The following is a 15,375-nucleotide window of genomic DNA, read 5'->3' on the forward strand; positions in this document are numbered from 1 at the left end:
TATCTGCAAATCACAATACGTTGAATTTCACGTTTCTGAATCAAGCATAATTCATATCAAAATTTCTCGATACATGGATATCAACGTTTTTGTGAATTATATTAATATTTAGTTAATATATAGTTAACACTTTTAACAGCAATATCATCAGGCTATTTAGGCTCAACTGTTCAGTGTCTATGGGATCAAATGCCCACAGTCTCAGACTTTGAAAACCCCTGCATAGAGACATCATCAACTTCATCAACCCCATGTGTTGCAAAAGTAGCCTGGGGTGGGGTCAGAGTTCAAAAGGCAATATTGCAGTACAGGAATACCCCATGTTCTTCATATTGACTGATTACTCTCCAGGTCAAGCCCTTTACCAAAAATGTCTTTAAAGGAACACTCTGCCCATTTTCAACCAGCTTTGTATCATTAGAACATCAGTAGTATATCAGAAAACTGTAAACGGTTTTGAAGTCTGTCATTTAATTTGCCACGTAATTGAGTGTTATAGTGTGGACCAGTGACATCACTGGTTCACACTAACTCAAATTAATAACTCATTAACTCAAACCAACTCTCAATAACTGTCAAACTAGATGAATGATGAATAGTTTGACAGTTATTGAGAGTTGATTTGAGTTAATGAGTTATTAATTTGAGTTAGTGTGGACCAGTGATGTCACTGGTCCACACTTTAACACTCAATAACTGTAAAATGAAATGACAGACTTCAAAACCGTTTACAGTTTTCTGATATACTACTGATGTTCTAATGATACAAAGCTGGTTGAAAATGGGCGGAGTGTTCCTTTAAGCGAAAGTGTTTTTCTTAAATATGAAGGTGAAATGGACCATAACCTGGCCTCACCCAAAGGGGGATTCCTCCGTATATAACCCCCCCACTAAAAACATGCAGAAGATCAGATCGTCATCGTCATCCGACCAGTGACGACAACATCCGAAGTCGGTCACGGGCGCTGTACGAGAAAGCGACCACTGCTCCTGGCCTGCCCTCCGGAGGAAAGGACAAAGCCAGGATGGGTTAAATGCAGAGGACAAATTTCACCGGCCACCGTCAGCATGAGTGTGTTGTGGCCGCATGCATGTGTTGTGGTGTTCGTGTGACAATAAAAAGACGGGCTTGTCCATCTGAAATCGTGTTTTAATCGTGTTTTTTTAATCGTGTTTTTAATCTTTGTCTAACTATTGGCTTGGTCAGGTTCCCATGGCTTTGCATGCGACCAGAGGATCTCAATGACTGATAGCTAAGCTGGAAGACAGGAATCACACGCTATGTAGTTAGCCTACTTCCTTGTAGATTTCACATTAGATTGACCAACTTTGATTTATTGTGAATGTGCATTCATTCGGCACAGTACATTTTGTTCACCTGAAACCTTTCATTTAAAACTCTTTGTCGTGGATTTCAATACAAATCACTGCAATTAGTTCATTTATAATGACAAACCAAGTGGAGCTCATTGAGGCCATTTACACCTGGCATTAACATGCATTTTCTGCCATCAGATTGCAATCAGATTGTGCTTGACCACTTGAAAGTACAGGTGTAAACGCCCCCAAGACACATTGAAGACGGATTGCAATCTGATCGGCCAAACCACCTCCAGGCTAGCCTGGGTAAACCCAGCCGCCACGTGACCTGCTCTCAGACCTGCTCTCAGTCACTACCTTGTGACTTGTAAGCAGGGTAAGCCTGAGAGCAGGTCACTGGGGGCTGGGTTTACCCAGGCTACCTCCAGGCGTGGTCAGGGATGCATTGTGTACCTACACATTGATGAACACAAGTGTAAATGCAATGTGCATACAGCAACTGTATGCGGATTGAGAGGACACCCATTTTGGGTGATCAGATTGCAATCAGATCACCAAAAATGTATGTTAACGCCAAGTGTAAATGAAATCCAGCTAATGTGGTCAAGCACTGATTGCAATCTGATGACAGAAAATGCATGTTAATGCCAGGTGTAAATGGCCTCATTGTGTTCTTAATAAAGGCTAAAATATGCACATGTGGCTCTGTTTGGTCTTAACCTCTTTAGTCTTGATCTTGACTTGGAGTTAACTTGCATGACTTTTCTTGAATAGGATATAGTCTACTTTCACATCCCATCTCTGAATAGGAGGGATCAGCCGAGCAGCACTACACTGATATTTTATGTTTTTAGGCCTCAGAGTCAATCAGAGTAAAAAAAAAAATCCTGTCCCGCCCATAGACATAAGTAATATGGACGTATCTATCCCATTACATTTTGTTTTCCTGGCAGAGTTCAAATGGTGGGTGTCACCATCTTGATTTTTCGTCAGCAGAGTGGGAGGGAATGGGTTGAGTCCTTGTGCAGCTCACGTGAGATGTGAGTTTCCCAGAGCCGCAGCTCCACCTGCTGTTGGTCCGTGATCGGCAAGCTGCACGATCACTGGACAGGCGATCTGTCAATCACCCCCTTTTCTATCATCTATTTTACTCTGAACGGGCGAGTTATATAAAAATCGACCCCCCCTAACAGTTGTTATGAAAAGGTGAAATTAACTATATAGACCGAAACCGTGTTTCGCCCCTAACTGGAAAGATGTTACAATGTCGGGCATTTTAACATGGGGGGAATGCCTACTGCCCCCGACGCCTAGTGGCCATTCGAGGAACTGCTTTTCAATTCACTTCTGCATCCTCAGAGGAAAGGGGGTGGGCTTGCCCACTGGTCCCGTCCCAATCCTGGTCTTGCTCAATTCTTTCCACACGCCATGCGCGCACGGTCAGGTGTCTGCATGCAACCAACCAGCAACCAGTGAAAATAGTGTTTCTTCAAATTAGAACTACATGCATATTTAAAAACTGGTCTATTGTTGGCATCATTCCCGCTCCCCCTCCGGTTGACCTTTTTGACCTTGTCCCAATCACGTGATCCACGGGACCTCGGAAAAAATGGCAGCCTCTACTGGGTATTACTGCTGTCATTTTGCACATCCAGAAACCGTACTAGTCAGTATGAACATGAAAGTATTCTGAACTAGACTGGTGAAACGAAGGTGAAAGTATTATCCGTCATCCGTCATGACCCTGCCAGTCCAGTTGATGTGATAAGAATAAACCCTTGGCACAGACTTTCCCAGAAATCATCCTCTTTGACGGCTACTGTCAAGTTCTGCTCAAATCGGATGTGCTCATAGCATCTGCGTGAGTGTCACTGAGGCGTGGCTTACTGGTAAGAACAAAAGGAAAAACAAAACACAAAAAGAAACATACTGCGATAAAAGACAGAATGTAGAAAAGCCGGTCATAATCAAGGAAACGAAGAAGGAAAATAACATTGGCAGGACCTTCCTTTGTTCGGTATTCTGCCAAAGCAATCTGATTTTGTTTGGGTTTTACCTTGTGATAATAATGATCCTCTTATCACAAGTTGCTTGGGTCAACATTGTGATTTTGAACGAGTATAGGGCCTACATTACATTGATACTTGAAATTTGGCAAAGCAAGCAGAAAGCTTTCAAAAACGGAACAAAATTCAGCATTGATTCAGAATTGATACCTTGTGATCAGGGCCATTGTCCTTCATGCCGCCCTGTCATTTACTTGAATGATATTATGACGTTTTATGTGTTTGACACAAATTAGGCTTGTCTGTGATAATGGAGGTACATGGCATCATGCCCTTGTTCAACGTTTTGCAAACACAATGTCCATTTGTCTACTATTTCAGCTAAACCGGTTCTGCAGTCGGGCCTACTATTACAAGAAGCATACCGATGCATTCTGTAAGCATACCAATGAACTTAGCGGGCCATTCTCCAATCTGAGTTGTTTGGCAGGTCCGGTCAGGCGTGTATAAAAGATGCTGCAGGTGCGGATGAGAGAGGCAGAGGCACCCTGCTGGGACAGATGGTTGAGTTTCCACCATGGCATCTTCCACACTGGTGTTCCTGCTCCCGCTGCTCCTGATCGCTCTGGCATCTGCATCGCACTTCTATGGCGGCACGGTGGCCTTTACTGTCAAAGGAAGAAACCCAGATGGAACATTTAGGGTGAGGGATGCGACTTTTGCAAGAGACCCTATGATATCAGCCATGTAGTGCAGCCACCGTTTGCATTGTTTGTTCTCACTTGCACTTGTGTCCTGGTGATGAATACAAGAACTTAGTGACAGCCTAGGCTTGTAAATATGGTGACTATAACTTGTCATTTTGTAGCAGTTTCTTCTTATAAAAGGAGGAGACACTAACACACATATATATATATATATATATATATATATATATATATATATATATATATATATATATATATATATATATATATATATAATGAGAGTCAACTTGAGGTCTTTTCGGTTAACTGAAGTTGTAGTTTACTGTTCAGATGAATGTGTATGTTGTTTGGAGAGATGGAAACTAATATAGAAATGTTATATTATTTCATATTTCATATGATCATTTGCATTTTATCAAGGCAGTGTTGATGAATACCATCCTTCCGAAAGCAAGACTAGGTAGTCCAGGCATTTTACGCAAATATGTGGGTCAACCTCACACTAATTGCAACAAAACCAAACTCAACTGATTTTGTATCCTCAATATGTCCTCAATGAAGGAAAAAAAGTGTCAAGGAAATGTATGAAGGGAAGGTTTTGAAAATGACCTAAATATGATGGTAGCCTATGGAAGCCTATGTAAGCCTTTTTTTTTTTTTTTTAATGTGCCATAAATCTCATCACTTATATCCTGTATGTGTTTTTTGCTTCAAGGAGAAAATAAAATAAATAAATAAATAAATAAATAAAAATGTTAAAAAATAAATTAAAAAACGTTTTTGGTAGCATCATATAGGTAATTTTCAAAATTTTCCCTTCATACATTTCCTTAACACTTTTTTCCTTCATTGAGGACATATTGAGCATACAAAATGAGTTGAGTTTGGTTTTGTTGCAATTAGTGTGAGGTCAAGTGACATTTTTACTGGACTAAGAAACCTATGTATATGGCTGAATTGAACTGGATTTCTGATTCTGAATTGTTTGTTAATTAGCAATTTCTTATTTGTTGTACATTGTAAATTTCTGAATGGTCAGCTGAGATAGGTGGTGGGTGACTTGCAGGGATAGCCAGGACATGCTGTGTTGTTGATGTGGTCGTGGGGGGGTTGGGGTGGACACCAGGGTAGGCTGCTTGAAATGCAAGTGATTGTGCATTTCAGATGTTGACAGATGTTTAACATCTGCGTCTCTACTGAATTTACTTTTGCACACTTTACCTATAACAAACTACTTCAGCAAACCAGTATTTAATGAGTCTGCTAATGATGACCAATTACAGTTTGAAAATGTAAAATTAACTTAATGCTGAAGATCCAATTTGACAAAATCTTAATTTGTACATTGATATTCCTTTCCTCGACTCCTCTCTGCCGGGGGTCTGAGGCATCTTCATCCTCCTCCCTTCTTTTCTGTCACAGCTCAGACTGTTCTCCTTCTCCGGGGGAACCGGGGTTATATCTATAACTGTAGTTCTCTTGTAGTGCTCAGTGCTCTCCACTCAACAAAAATGCCCTCAGCTTCAGAAAGCAACCTTTTATGATTGCACTAACTAGCTCTTGTTCCACAGGTGGATGTTCGCAACAGGGTAACCTTTCGTCATGGTTGTAGTCAGCTCAGCTGGTATTGTTACAGCGGTAACTGTGGACACGTCGGACCAGCTCATAGCGGCAGAATTGACATCAACAACAATGGAGTACGAGGTCAGCCGTGGTGTGAGACTGAAACAGTCACGACAAGACATGTCCCAAGTGACAAACCTTTTCAAATGAGGTGCGCTATTTCCCCTCAAATCACACGATGATCATTGCTGTTATTACTACCCATTTGATGTTGATGATTGTTGTTGTTATTATGATCATTAATAATAATAATAGCAACAACAATAACAACATATTACAGTTTTAATAAAATGATAGTACAGTAAAACTGTAGTTTGCTGAGGACCATCCTCTCTTTCAGTAGACCGCAACATTTTCAACCACATTTATTTTATTGTTATTCTGCCAATTCTAAAAGTAAACAGTGTTTAGATGCAGTATCTCAAGATTGTTGTGTCATCCACACACCAGGGCAGCGGGCTGTTGTTGGATCTACACAAGCAATAACATTGGATCTTGGAGACTCTCGACTCTAATGGATTTAGGAATAAGATCTGATACTCGCGAGCCAAACAGATCTCCAGAAGTTGCCATTGTACCTTTCCTACGGTAAGTCCCCTATCATACAGTGGATGGACACACCACTCAAATAAATTATTATTTTGCCCGGAAATACTTTTTTGGGGGGGGTTGGGGGTGTGTGTGTGTGTGTGTGTGTGTGTGTGGAAGGGGGGGGTGTCCTTCTACCATGTCATGCCCCCTCCATCATAACATATCTATGTTACCTCTTGTCTACTACCTAGTCGCTATAAAGAAAATTTTAGAAGATTTATTTTTGGGGACAGTTCAGCGGACACGCCCCCAGAGTTTTAGGGCAGATAATAGGCTACTGCTTATTTTTTTTCCACAATTTTGAAACATAATTTATATACTTGCTGAAATTTCTAATCATTCATTTGGCTGGATGGTTAATAACACAGTTTTCTGTGGTATGTAAAGCTCACAACACATTAACTTTTTCTTTATAGGGACGTTAACTACACTTGTTTGCTTTTCAATCTGCTGATTTTATTGTTTTGTGTAAAGCCGGGCTGACGTAAAAAAAAAAAAAAAAAAATAGTGGCCAAAGTGTTGCACTTGAACACCGCAAAGACTACAGAGATGGTCAACTAGCACAGACATTCTGCGCCTTCTTCAACATGTTGAAGATGAACATGTTCAACATGTTCATTCAACATGTTGAATCGGCATTAGGCTTTTACTTAGAGGCCGATTCAACATGTTGAAGATGAACATGTTCAACATGTTCATTCAACATGTTGAATCAGCATTAGGCTTTCACTTAGAGGCCGATTCCGAAAAAGCCGCCAACAAGGCCGACTAGTCCCAACAACGATGCGGGAAACACAACACAGACTAGAGCGACAGACACTCACCGGCGGCCATGACATTGCCGACGGCCGAATGTCGGCCCGGTGTGTTCTGGGCTTCAGGGGACCCTTTGCAGACATCTGGCACTAACTGTTACTCTTGTTATTAACATATGCATTCAGAGTTCCTGCAAACTGCCCACGGTCATACAACCTGATGTCTTTTGATCCTGATGATGACCAAGTTCGATGTCGATATGGAACAGCCAGTGGCACAGAGTGCAACAGGTGCAGCCAATCAACTGCAGGCTTTCACTTAGATCAGGTAGGTTGAGAAATCTATTTCCCAAATACCTTCTGCAACTAATTTTGCCTCAACTAACGTCACTATATTCACATTGTCAGGGCTCGTGCACATTGTCCTACTCCGCCACCTCGTACCCTGGCATCTATGGATTTCAGCTGGTGGTGGAGGACTTCCCGCGTCAGCCCATCACGCTGGCCTACACGGACGGGTCTCGATCCAACAGGTCTCCACTGTACGTGGGAAGGAGAGGGAAGCGCTCACTGCACGGCACGACTGTCTCCTACCCCTGGTGGTGGGCTCAGACCTCCACACCAGAACCAACGACGAACCCTCCTCGGAGGTGGTGGCATCAAAGCAGTACTCTGTCTCCAGCAACTACAAACGTTCCCTGGTGGCAGCGAACCAATGCTCCACCTTCACCGACTACAAACAATCCATGGTGGTGGTGGCACCAAACCAGTACTTCACCTCCAGCAACTACAAGCACTCCTTGGGGGCAGCAAACCAGTACTTCACCTCCAGCAACTACAAGCACTCCTTGGGGGCAGCAAACCAGTACTCTACCTCGAGCAACTACAAACGTTCCCTGGTGGCAGCGAACCAATGCTCCACCTTCACCGACTACAAACAATCCATGGTGGTGGTGGCACCAAACCAGTACTTCACCTCCAGCAACTACAAGCACTCCTTGGGGGCAGCAAACCAGTACTCCACCTCCAGCAACTACAAACGTTCCTTGGTGGCAGCGAACCAATGCTCCACCTTCACCGACTACAAACAATCCATGGTGGTGGTGGCATCAAACCAGTACTTCACCTCCAGCAACTACAAGCACTCCTTGGGGGCAGCAAACCAGTACTCCGCCTCCAGCAACTACAAACGTTCCTTGGTGGCAGCGAACCAATGCTCCACCTTCAACGACTGCAAGCCCTCCTTGGTGGTGGTGGCATCGAACCAGTACTCCACCTCCAACAACTACCTCTCTTCCAGCAACTACCGTGAACCCTTACGGGTGGCGAGTCAGTACCACACCTCCCACAACACCCGGTGGATGGTGGTGGTCGAGTCGCTCCACACCACCACCTGTTGGCTCCACCACTCCCAGCTGGTGGACCCAACAGAACACAACTCCGTCCCCCTGGTGGTGGAATCAGCGCACTACCATTCCACGGTGGTGGCGGACCAGCACGCCTCCCACGACCACAACCGCAGCAACTACCGTCACGTCTGCTCCTTGGGGCCTGACGAGTACTACCACCACCTCCAGGCCAACTAGATACACCCTTCCCAGACAGACGCCTAGCCCCACAACACCCCTGTACATGTATGCCTCCACCCCACCCCTCAGTAAACTTCCATTGCAATTCTCAGTTGTTGGTAAGCCAACCAAAATGCTCTTCCTATACATTTGCATGGAATATATAACATATTGCGTTTCGACATTTAAATCAATCTTTATTTTGAACTTTAGTTGATCCATCCGCTCCCTCTTGCGTTGAGGGAGAATACTTGCCTAAGTTCCTGCCGCCAACACCCAGAAACGACGAGCTCCTCCATGCTGAAGTCAGCAGAGAACTGGAGATCAGAGTCAAGGCAGAAGCTCGAAGAGCAACGTAAGGGATGAACAGGCATGACCAGTGTTAGCCTCGTGGCGATCTGGGAACCCAGAGTCTATTTCGGCACGTAAATACTGTCGACTCTGGGACAGCCGTATCTTTTTTTTAGGCTTCCTGTACAGGGCGAATCTTCCGCCCCGGGACTTCCGCCTCCGCGCAGCGCCGCTCTGTTGTAGTGAATACAAAATATAATTTTGACATTTCGCTTTGAAAATAAAAGCGACGCAATGTATGTTTTTAAAAGGCACCGCTGCGCGGAAGTGGAAGTCTCGGGCGAAAGATCCGCGCTGTACAGGAAGCCTAAAAAAAAAAGGTACGGCTGTCCCAGAGTCTATTTACGTGTCTATTTACATGCCGAAATAGACTCTGGGTTCCCAGATTGGCCTTGTGGCAGCAAAAATAGATAATTAAATAATTAAATAGTTCATTTCAACAAGTACAATATAACCTCAGAAATCACTGTGACATTTCTGACTTGTTTGTTTTGTTGTCATACAGGCTGCAAGGTGTGATAATCAGCGGCCCTCTGAATATCACCAAGCACAGGACCATGCATGATGAGTTTGTCATTAGATGGACCCCTGTTGAAGATGACCTGGGAGATCATTTCCCCATTTGCTTTGTCGCTGAAGCAGTAACCGGGTGAGAAAGAGGAAAAAAGACAGTTATAATATAAAAATAATATATAATAATAATAATATAATATATATAATATAATATATATAATATAATAAGTTGCAGTAAGCAACCTATCAAGCTGCTCAGCAGTCTCAGACTAAATGCAGAAGTTGTAGACGTGCAGTATTCAACACTGATTCGATGCATTTCAACTGTAAGTCAAAAATGTGCTTTTTTTAGAAAGATTTGTTAAGAGTTAATTAGATGCCAAATTCAGATGCTGATTTCCTCACCTGTACCTGAATCTTACTAATTTAATAATATTTCCTATTTAAACTGCCTCTTGTGAGAATAAGAAATACAATCAAAATTGCACACACCCATTCTGGTTGAACGTATACATTTATAAGGGATGAAAGAAGAAGGAACTTTTTCACGACACGCCCCAGAAAAAGAAGTATAAGGGACAACAACAAACCAAATGGGAAATGAATAGACCATTTAGATTTTCATCCTTCCACCCTATCTCTTGAACTATTGAGAAGATTAAAGTGAACCTTTTACATAGGTGTTAAATTGTGTTAAATTAATCTTCAATGGTTTTCAGGTCTCGCATCTATCAGTCTGAGATGCGATGTGTTGTGGTGAAGGTTGGGCAGGAGGAGGGTGAGTCTTGTTATGCCAACATAAATGGCTAGAGAATTATAATAACCAAAAATGTAAAGATATATGTGTTGGATTTTCACCAAATCCATTTTTAGTGCTGTAGACTCTTTCAAGTTGCAAAAGAAAATGCTGTATTGTGTTATCTGGGGAGAAAATTATTAACAACCAAATCTGTACCTCCAGTTATAGCCAACGTGGTCTGCAGTGAGTCCTCAATGAGAGTGGAGGTGGACAAATCCTCATTCCCCAGACTTCACGAGGATCATCTACGTCTTAATGACCCCAGCAACACGCTCTGCAGCCTGCAGAGGTACTCCAACAGCACTCACATCATCGCCATCATCCCCCTCAATGCTTGTGGCACTCAGATCGAGGTAAGGAACTCACTCCTAGATGTTGGTTGGTTGGTGGTATTTGCTTCATGAAGGACTGTGCTCATCGATTTGTCTAAATGCTATGAGTTATAGCAGTGCAAGGACTGAATCACTTTTGACTCTGCAGGAAGATGAAGAACACCTCATCTTCAAGAATGAGATCACCACCGTCGACAATGTCAGAGACCTCATCACCAGGAAGCACCTGCTGGAGGTCCAGTTCTACTGCCAGTACGCCAAGCGGGGCAACGTGACCCTGGGCTTCACCGCACACAGGAAGAACGTCACCGTGTGGGAGAAAGGCTTCGGTACCTTCACCTACGGCTTTGAGTTCTACCAAAGCAGCCGTTTCCGGGGAATGATGGACCCCAATTCATACCCTCTGGAGTATGACGTAGGGGACCAGATCTACATGGAGATAGATGCCTCATCTTCAGTCAATGACACCGAGCTGTTTGTGGAGTCCTGCAGAGCTACACCTTATGATAACCCAAACTACTGGCCAACGTATCCCATCATTGAAAATGGGTAAGTGCAACATTGAGTGGTAATGAAGCAGTTAGCATTGCCTGGTTCCCTACTTTGGAGGTCAATGATTTTTTTGGGATGGAATTTTGGTTGAATGCCTGAAATAAGGTCTGTGGTTAGCAAAAGTTTATGAAACTTGAACATTGTTTAGCAAGATGATCTTCACAAATGAACACAATTTTTTTCTGGCAATATGCTCCTCAGGGGAGTATATTGTAATGATTTATACGGAAACGTAACTGTTTAAAAATGATATAATTGTCTGGGTAGACGTGACCTCCAGGCCAGGGGGTCTGTCCTGGCTCATGGAGACCGACTTTGATGCATAAAATCTGCGTCGAAGTGACTTCCATTCTTGGGGCTCTCTTCTGGCTCATGGAGGCCGACTTTGGTGCTTAAAATCCGGGTACAGGTGAACTCGAGGCCTGGGGGGGTCTCTATTTGCTTTATGGAGGGGGGTGTCGGCTGTCTGTACCTGCCGAGACTTGCATCCCCGTTTTTAAGTTAAAACAGCCTCAAAATATGGTGGGGATGCAATTCTCGGCGGGGATGCAGAACTCGGCATAACACCGGTCGTCCACAGCTGGTGCCTACAGAGATACAGTTCTTTGTCTGTTTGACATAAAGAGTAAACATGACCAAAAGAGCATAAGCTGCTGTTATAAACCAAAGCTCCATATCAGAAGAGAAAGGAAGTAGGAGATAAAGGCAAAAATGGGCACCAACTGGTATCCCTAACACAATAATGAAAACCCAAACCTCTGCTGATCAGTCAATGTCAGGGATGGTCAGAGTTACAATGACACTGTTTCTCTTGTCTGTACTGTGTTTTGCCAGGTGTCAAGTGGACCAGACTGTTCAGATCTATCCAAGGAGGCACCAACGAGAGTTCCGGTTCAGCATAGAGGCGTTCAAGTTCATCGGACAGCACGACCAGGTGAGGATCAAACCTTCGCTGGAGAGGAGCCAGTTACTGCAAAGCGCTAGTGCCAAATACCTGTCATACTCTATCTATAGGCCTACATGCTTAAATGTATAGCATTATATGTATATATATATATATATATATATATATATATATATATATATAGTTGTTTTTTTTATTTCCAAACTATATGTATCACCACGTGATACTGATGTAACCTAGGTCTGGCTGGATTGATGAAGAGCAGAAGAGGAATACAGTTCTGCTTGTTTGCCCACCGGGGGGTTTGTCCGCTGATGTAATGACAGATGATCGTGTTGTGTTCAGGTGTACATCAGCTGTTCGGTGATCATGTGTGAAGCTGGCAACCCCAACACCCGGTGCTCCCGCGGATGCGTCAACTCCACGTCTTCTCCGCCTGGCCGTCATCGTGGCAAGAGAGCGACCGTCATCCAGACTGCAAACCACTTTGTTTCCCAGGGCCCCCTGCGCTTGAGAAGATCCTCGGAGGAGAGCACAGGTAACGCCAAACCTTTTCTCCAGGCCCGTATCCAGGATTTCGAAATTGGGGAGGTCCAGACATGGCAAGGGGAGGCGGCGCAGGCGCCGCCGAAAAAAATGAGTTTTTTTTCCTCCCCTTTTTTAGCCATATTTAGAGTAATATATCATTTAAATTTTTTTTTTTTTTTTTACCTTTTTTAGCCATATTTAGAGGAATATCTCATTTTTAATTAACATTAGGATACTGTTGTGATGTAATTATTCAGTATTTTCTCCTTTTCTCACTCATTCAGAGCAAAGATGGAGATATATAGCATGATGATAATGCTCTATATCTCCCTATTTGCTCTGAATACACCAGTTAACATGACACAGACTTAACATGATAGAAATATTATCAGCAAACTTAATGACTAGACTAATTATTCTGATCTGAATAGCATATATCAAGAAACATTGACTCCTCTCTTTGCTGTATAGTGGGAGCCTGGGAGGTGCATTTTTGAGTAGGCTATTAAAATAGCATGTCAAGTTCACATTTCTTTATTGCCAGATTAAACAATTCTTATTGGTTGTTGGTTGGTTCAACACAACATGTGCGTGCATGCACGCTTCTTCTTCTTCTCTAGCCTACAAGCATGTAACTTCCTTCATTGTTATTGTTGATAAAAATATTTAAATAGGCTACATTTTCATTTCCCGAAACATTCTTAAAGAAGAAAGGAACATAGTGCACTGCAAAATATTTTTAATTACATTTGTTAAAAAAAAAAAAAAAAAAAAACTTTTTTTCTTTTTTTCTCTGAAATTATTAGGGAGGTCCGGACCTCCCTGTCCTCATATCTAGATACAGGCCTGCTTTTCTCCGGTCTATCATGAATCAAAAACAGCACATGTTTGAAATGCTTGGTGGGCTCACAGACCTTCTGACAAGGCCCGATTGAAACTGTGTTTCTCTTTCTTTCAGCGACCAACCTGAATCTGAACCTGGTGTTTATCGCTGGATGTGTTCTAGCAGCCGTTGGAATGATCTGTGCGGCGGCCGTTTACAAAGCCAAAACGCCAAGGATCAAATATCAACCTTTACCAACATTTGAAACTTAAGACAGCTGTGTGTGCAGGAGAATACATTTTGCATTGCTACGTACACTGCACACAACCCCCCGGGGGGGCTGCACCTCCAATGACCACATGACCATCTCATATCAGCTATGATCTTATTACTTTACTTTATTTCACTTAGCAGACGCTTTTATCCAAAGCGACGTACAACAAAGATAAAAAAGAAACAATACAAGCAATATACAGTATGCACAGTACCAGAATAATCTAGAACATAGTAAAATATAAAGTGCTATTGGATGTGCAATCAGTGCATTGAAAAAGTGCCTGTGAGATGAATTTGTGCAAGTGCGTCAGTACGGAAGTGGACCTGAAATAAGTGAGTCTTAAGACTTTTTTTGAATGTAGTAAGGGAGTCAGCGGTACGGACAGGGTTAGGTAGTTCATTCCACCACCGGGGAACAACAGAGGAGAAGAGCCTGGTGAGTGAATTGGGTGGTGGAAGTGAAAGGAATCTCTCAGTAGCGGAACGTAGTGGACGGAACGGGGCATAGGGTTGGATGAGGGAGTTTAGGTAGGTTGGGGCTGTATTTGTCAGGGTTTTGTATGCAAGGGTTAGGGCCTTGAACTGGATTCTGGCTGCCACTGGGAGCCAGTGGAGGGAGATGAGGAGGGGTGTGACGTGGGTTCTGTTTGGCTGGTTGAAGATGATGCGTGCTGCTGCGTTCTGAATCATTTGGAGAGGTTTGAATGTGGATGCAGGAAGGCCAGCCAGTAAGGAATTACAGTAGTCAATGCGAGATAGAATGAGGGCCTGGACTAGAAGCTGTGCTGTGTGTACGGTTAGATAGGGTCTGATTTTCTTGATGTTGTATAGAGTGAATCTGCATGACCGGGTTATGGCAGCGACGTGTGTTTTGAAGGATAGAAGATTGTCGTGAATGACTCCAAGGTTACGGGCGGACTGAGCTGGGATGAGTTGTGATGAACCGAGGTTGATATTAATCTGGTGTGGTATGGGGGTGTTGGCTGGGATGATCAGGAGCTCAGTTTTGGAGAGATTGAGTTGAAGGTGACGTGCTTTCATCCAGGATGAGATATCTGACAGACAGGAAGAGATGCGAGATGAAACTGTGGGGTCATTGGGATGGAAGGACAGAAACAGTTGTGTATCGTCAGCGTAGCAGTGATATGAAAAACCGTGGGCGTGAATGATGGAACCGAGTAAAGTGATGTAAATTGAGAAGAGGATGGGGCCTAGGACTGAGCCTTGGGGCACGCCAAGGCTTATATGCTGGAAAGAGGAAATAACCTACTGGGATACTGGGAAGCTACACTAAAAAGATGCTCAACATCTGCTCTCCCCTCCCCCACATTCCATCTCTGCCTCTCTCTATCATATGATTGTTCAATCTTGTTATTATTACTACTGTAATTTGCTACTGTTGTGTCAGCTAGATTTAGCTAGACATATTTTCTGTGAAGTCCTCTTGAGACATACTTGTGAATTAGGGCTATACAACTCAACTTGACTTGACTTGTGTTGTGTTTCACCACTTCAATTTTGGTTTAGTGGTACAGGAGTTTAACACTGTCTGATCCAAGTAGCTCTACGACTCCCTTTACTGTTACAGTATGTGTAAAGTATGATTTAAAACAAATATCCAGATGGACATAATTTATAATCTTACCTAGTATTAATCATGCATATGCCCAATGCCATCATAATGACTTATACGAATTAATTGTAATGAATAAATAAAAATATGTGTA

The 15,375-nt window shown here is 43.0% G+C and overlaps 1 protein-coding gene across 1 annotated transcript; it reads left to right on the forward strand.

The window, feature by feature from the left end:
* Positions 1 to 3,862: 3,862 nt before the first annotated feature.
* Positions 3,863 to 14,888, forward strand: LOC310791403 (uncharacterized protein). Its single transcript, XM_083653099.1, has 13 exons — positions 3,863 to 4,029; positions 5,605 to 5,807; positions 6,107 to 6,244; positions 7,189 to 7,330; positions 7,411 to 8,689; positions 8,784 to 8,925; positions 9,427 to 9,570; positions 10,154 to 10,212; positions 10,396 to 10,586; positions 10,714 to 11,114; positions 11,952 to 12,051; positions 12,367 to 12,559; positions 13,508 to 14,888. The coding sequence occupies exons 1-13, from the start codon at positions 3,904 to 3,906 to the stop codon at positions 13,642 to 13,644; spliced, it is 3,255 nt and encodes a 1,084-aa protein (XP_083509225.1). The 5' UTR covers positions 3,863 to 3,903; the 3' UTR covers positions 13,645 to 14,888.
* The last annotated feature ends 487 nt before the right edge of the window (positions 14,889 to 15,375 follow it).

This window comes from Poromitra crassiceps (assembly GCF_964638095.1).
Source record: "Poromitra crassiceps genome assembly, chromosome: 16".
NCBI classification, from domain to species: Eukaryota; Metazoa; Chordata; class Actinopteri; order Beryciformes; family Melamphaidae; genus Poromitra; species Poromitra crassiceps.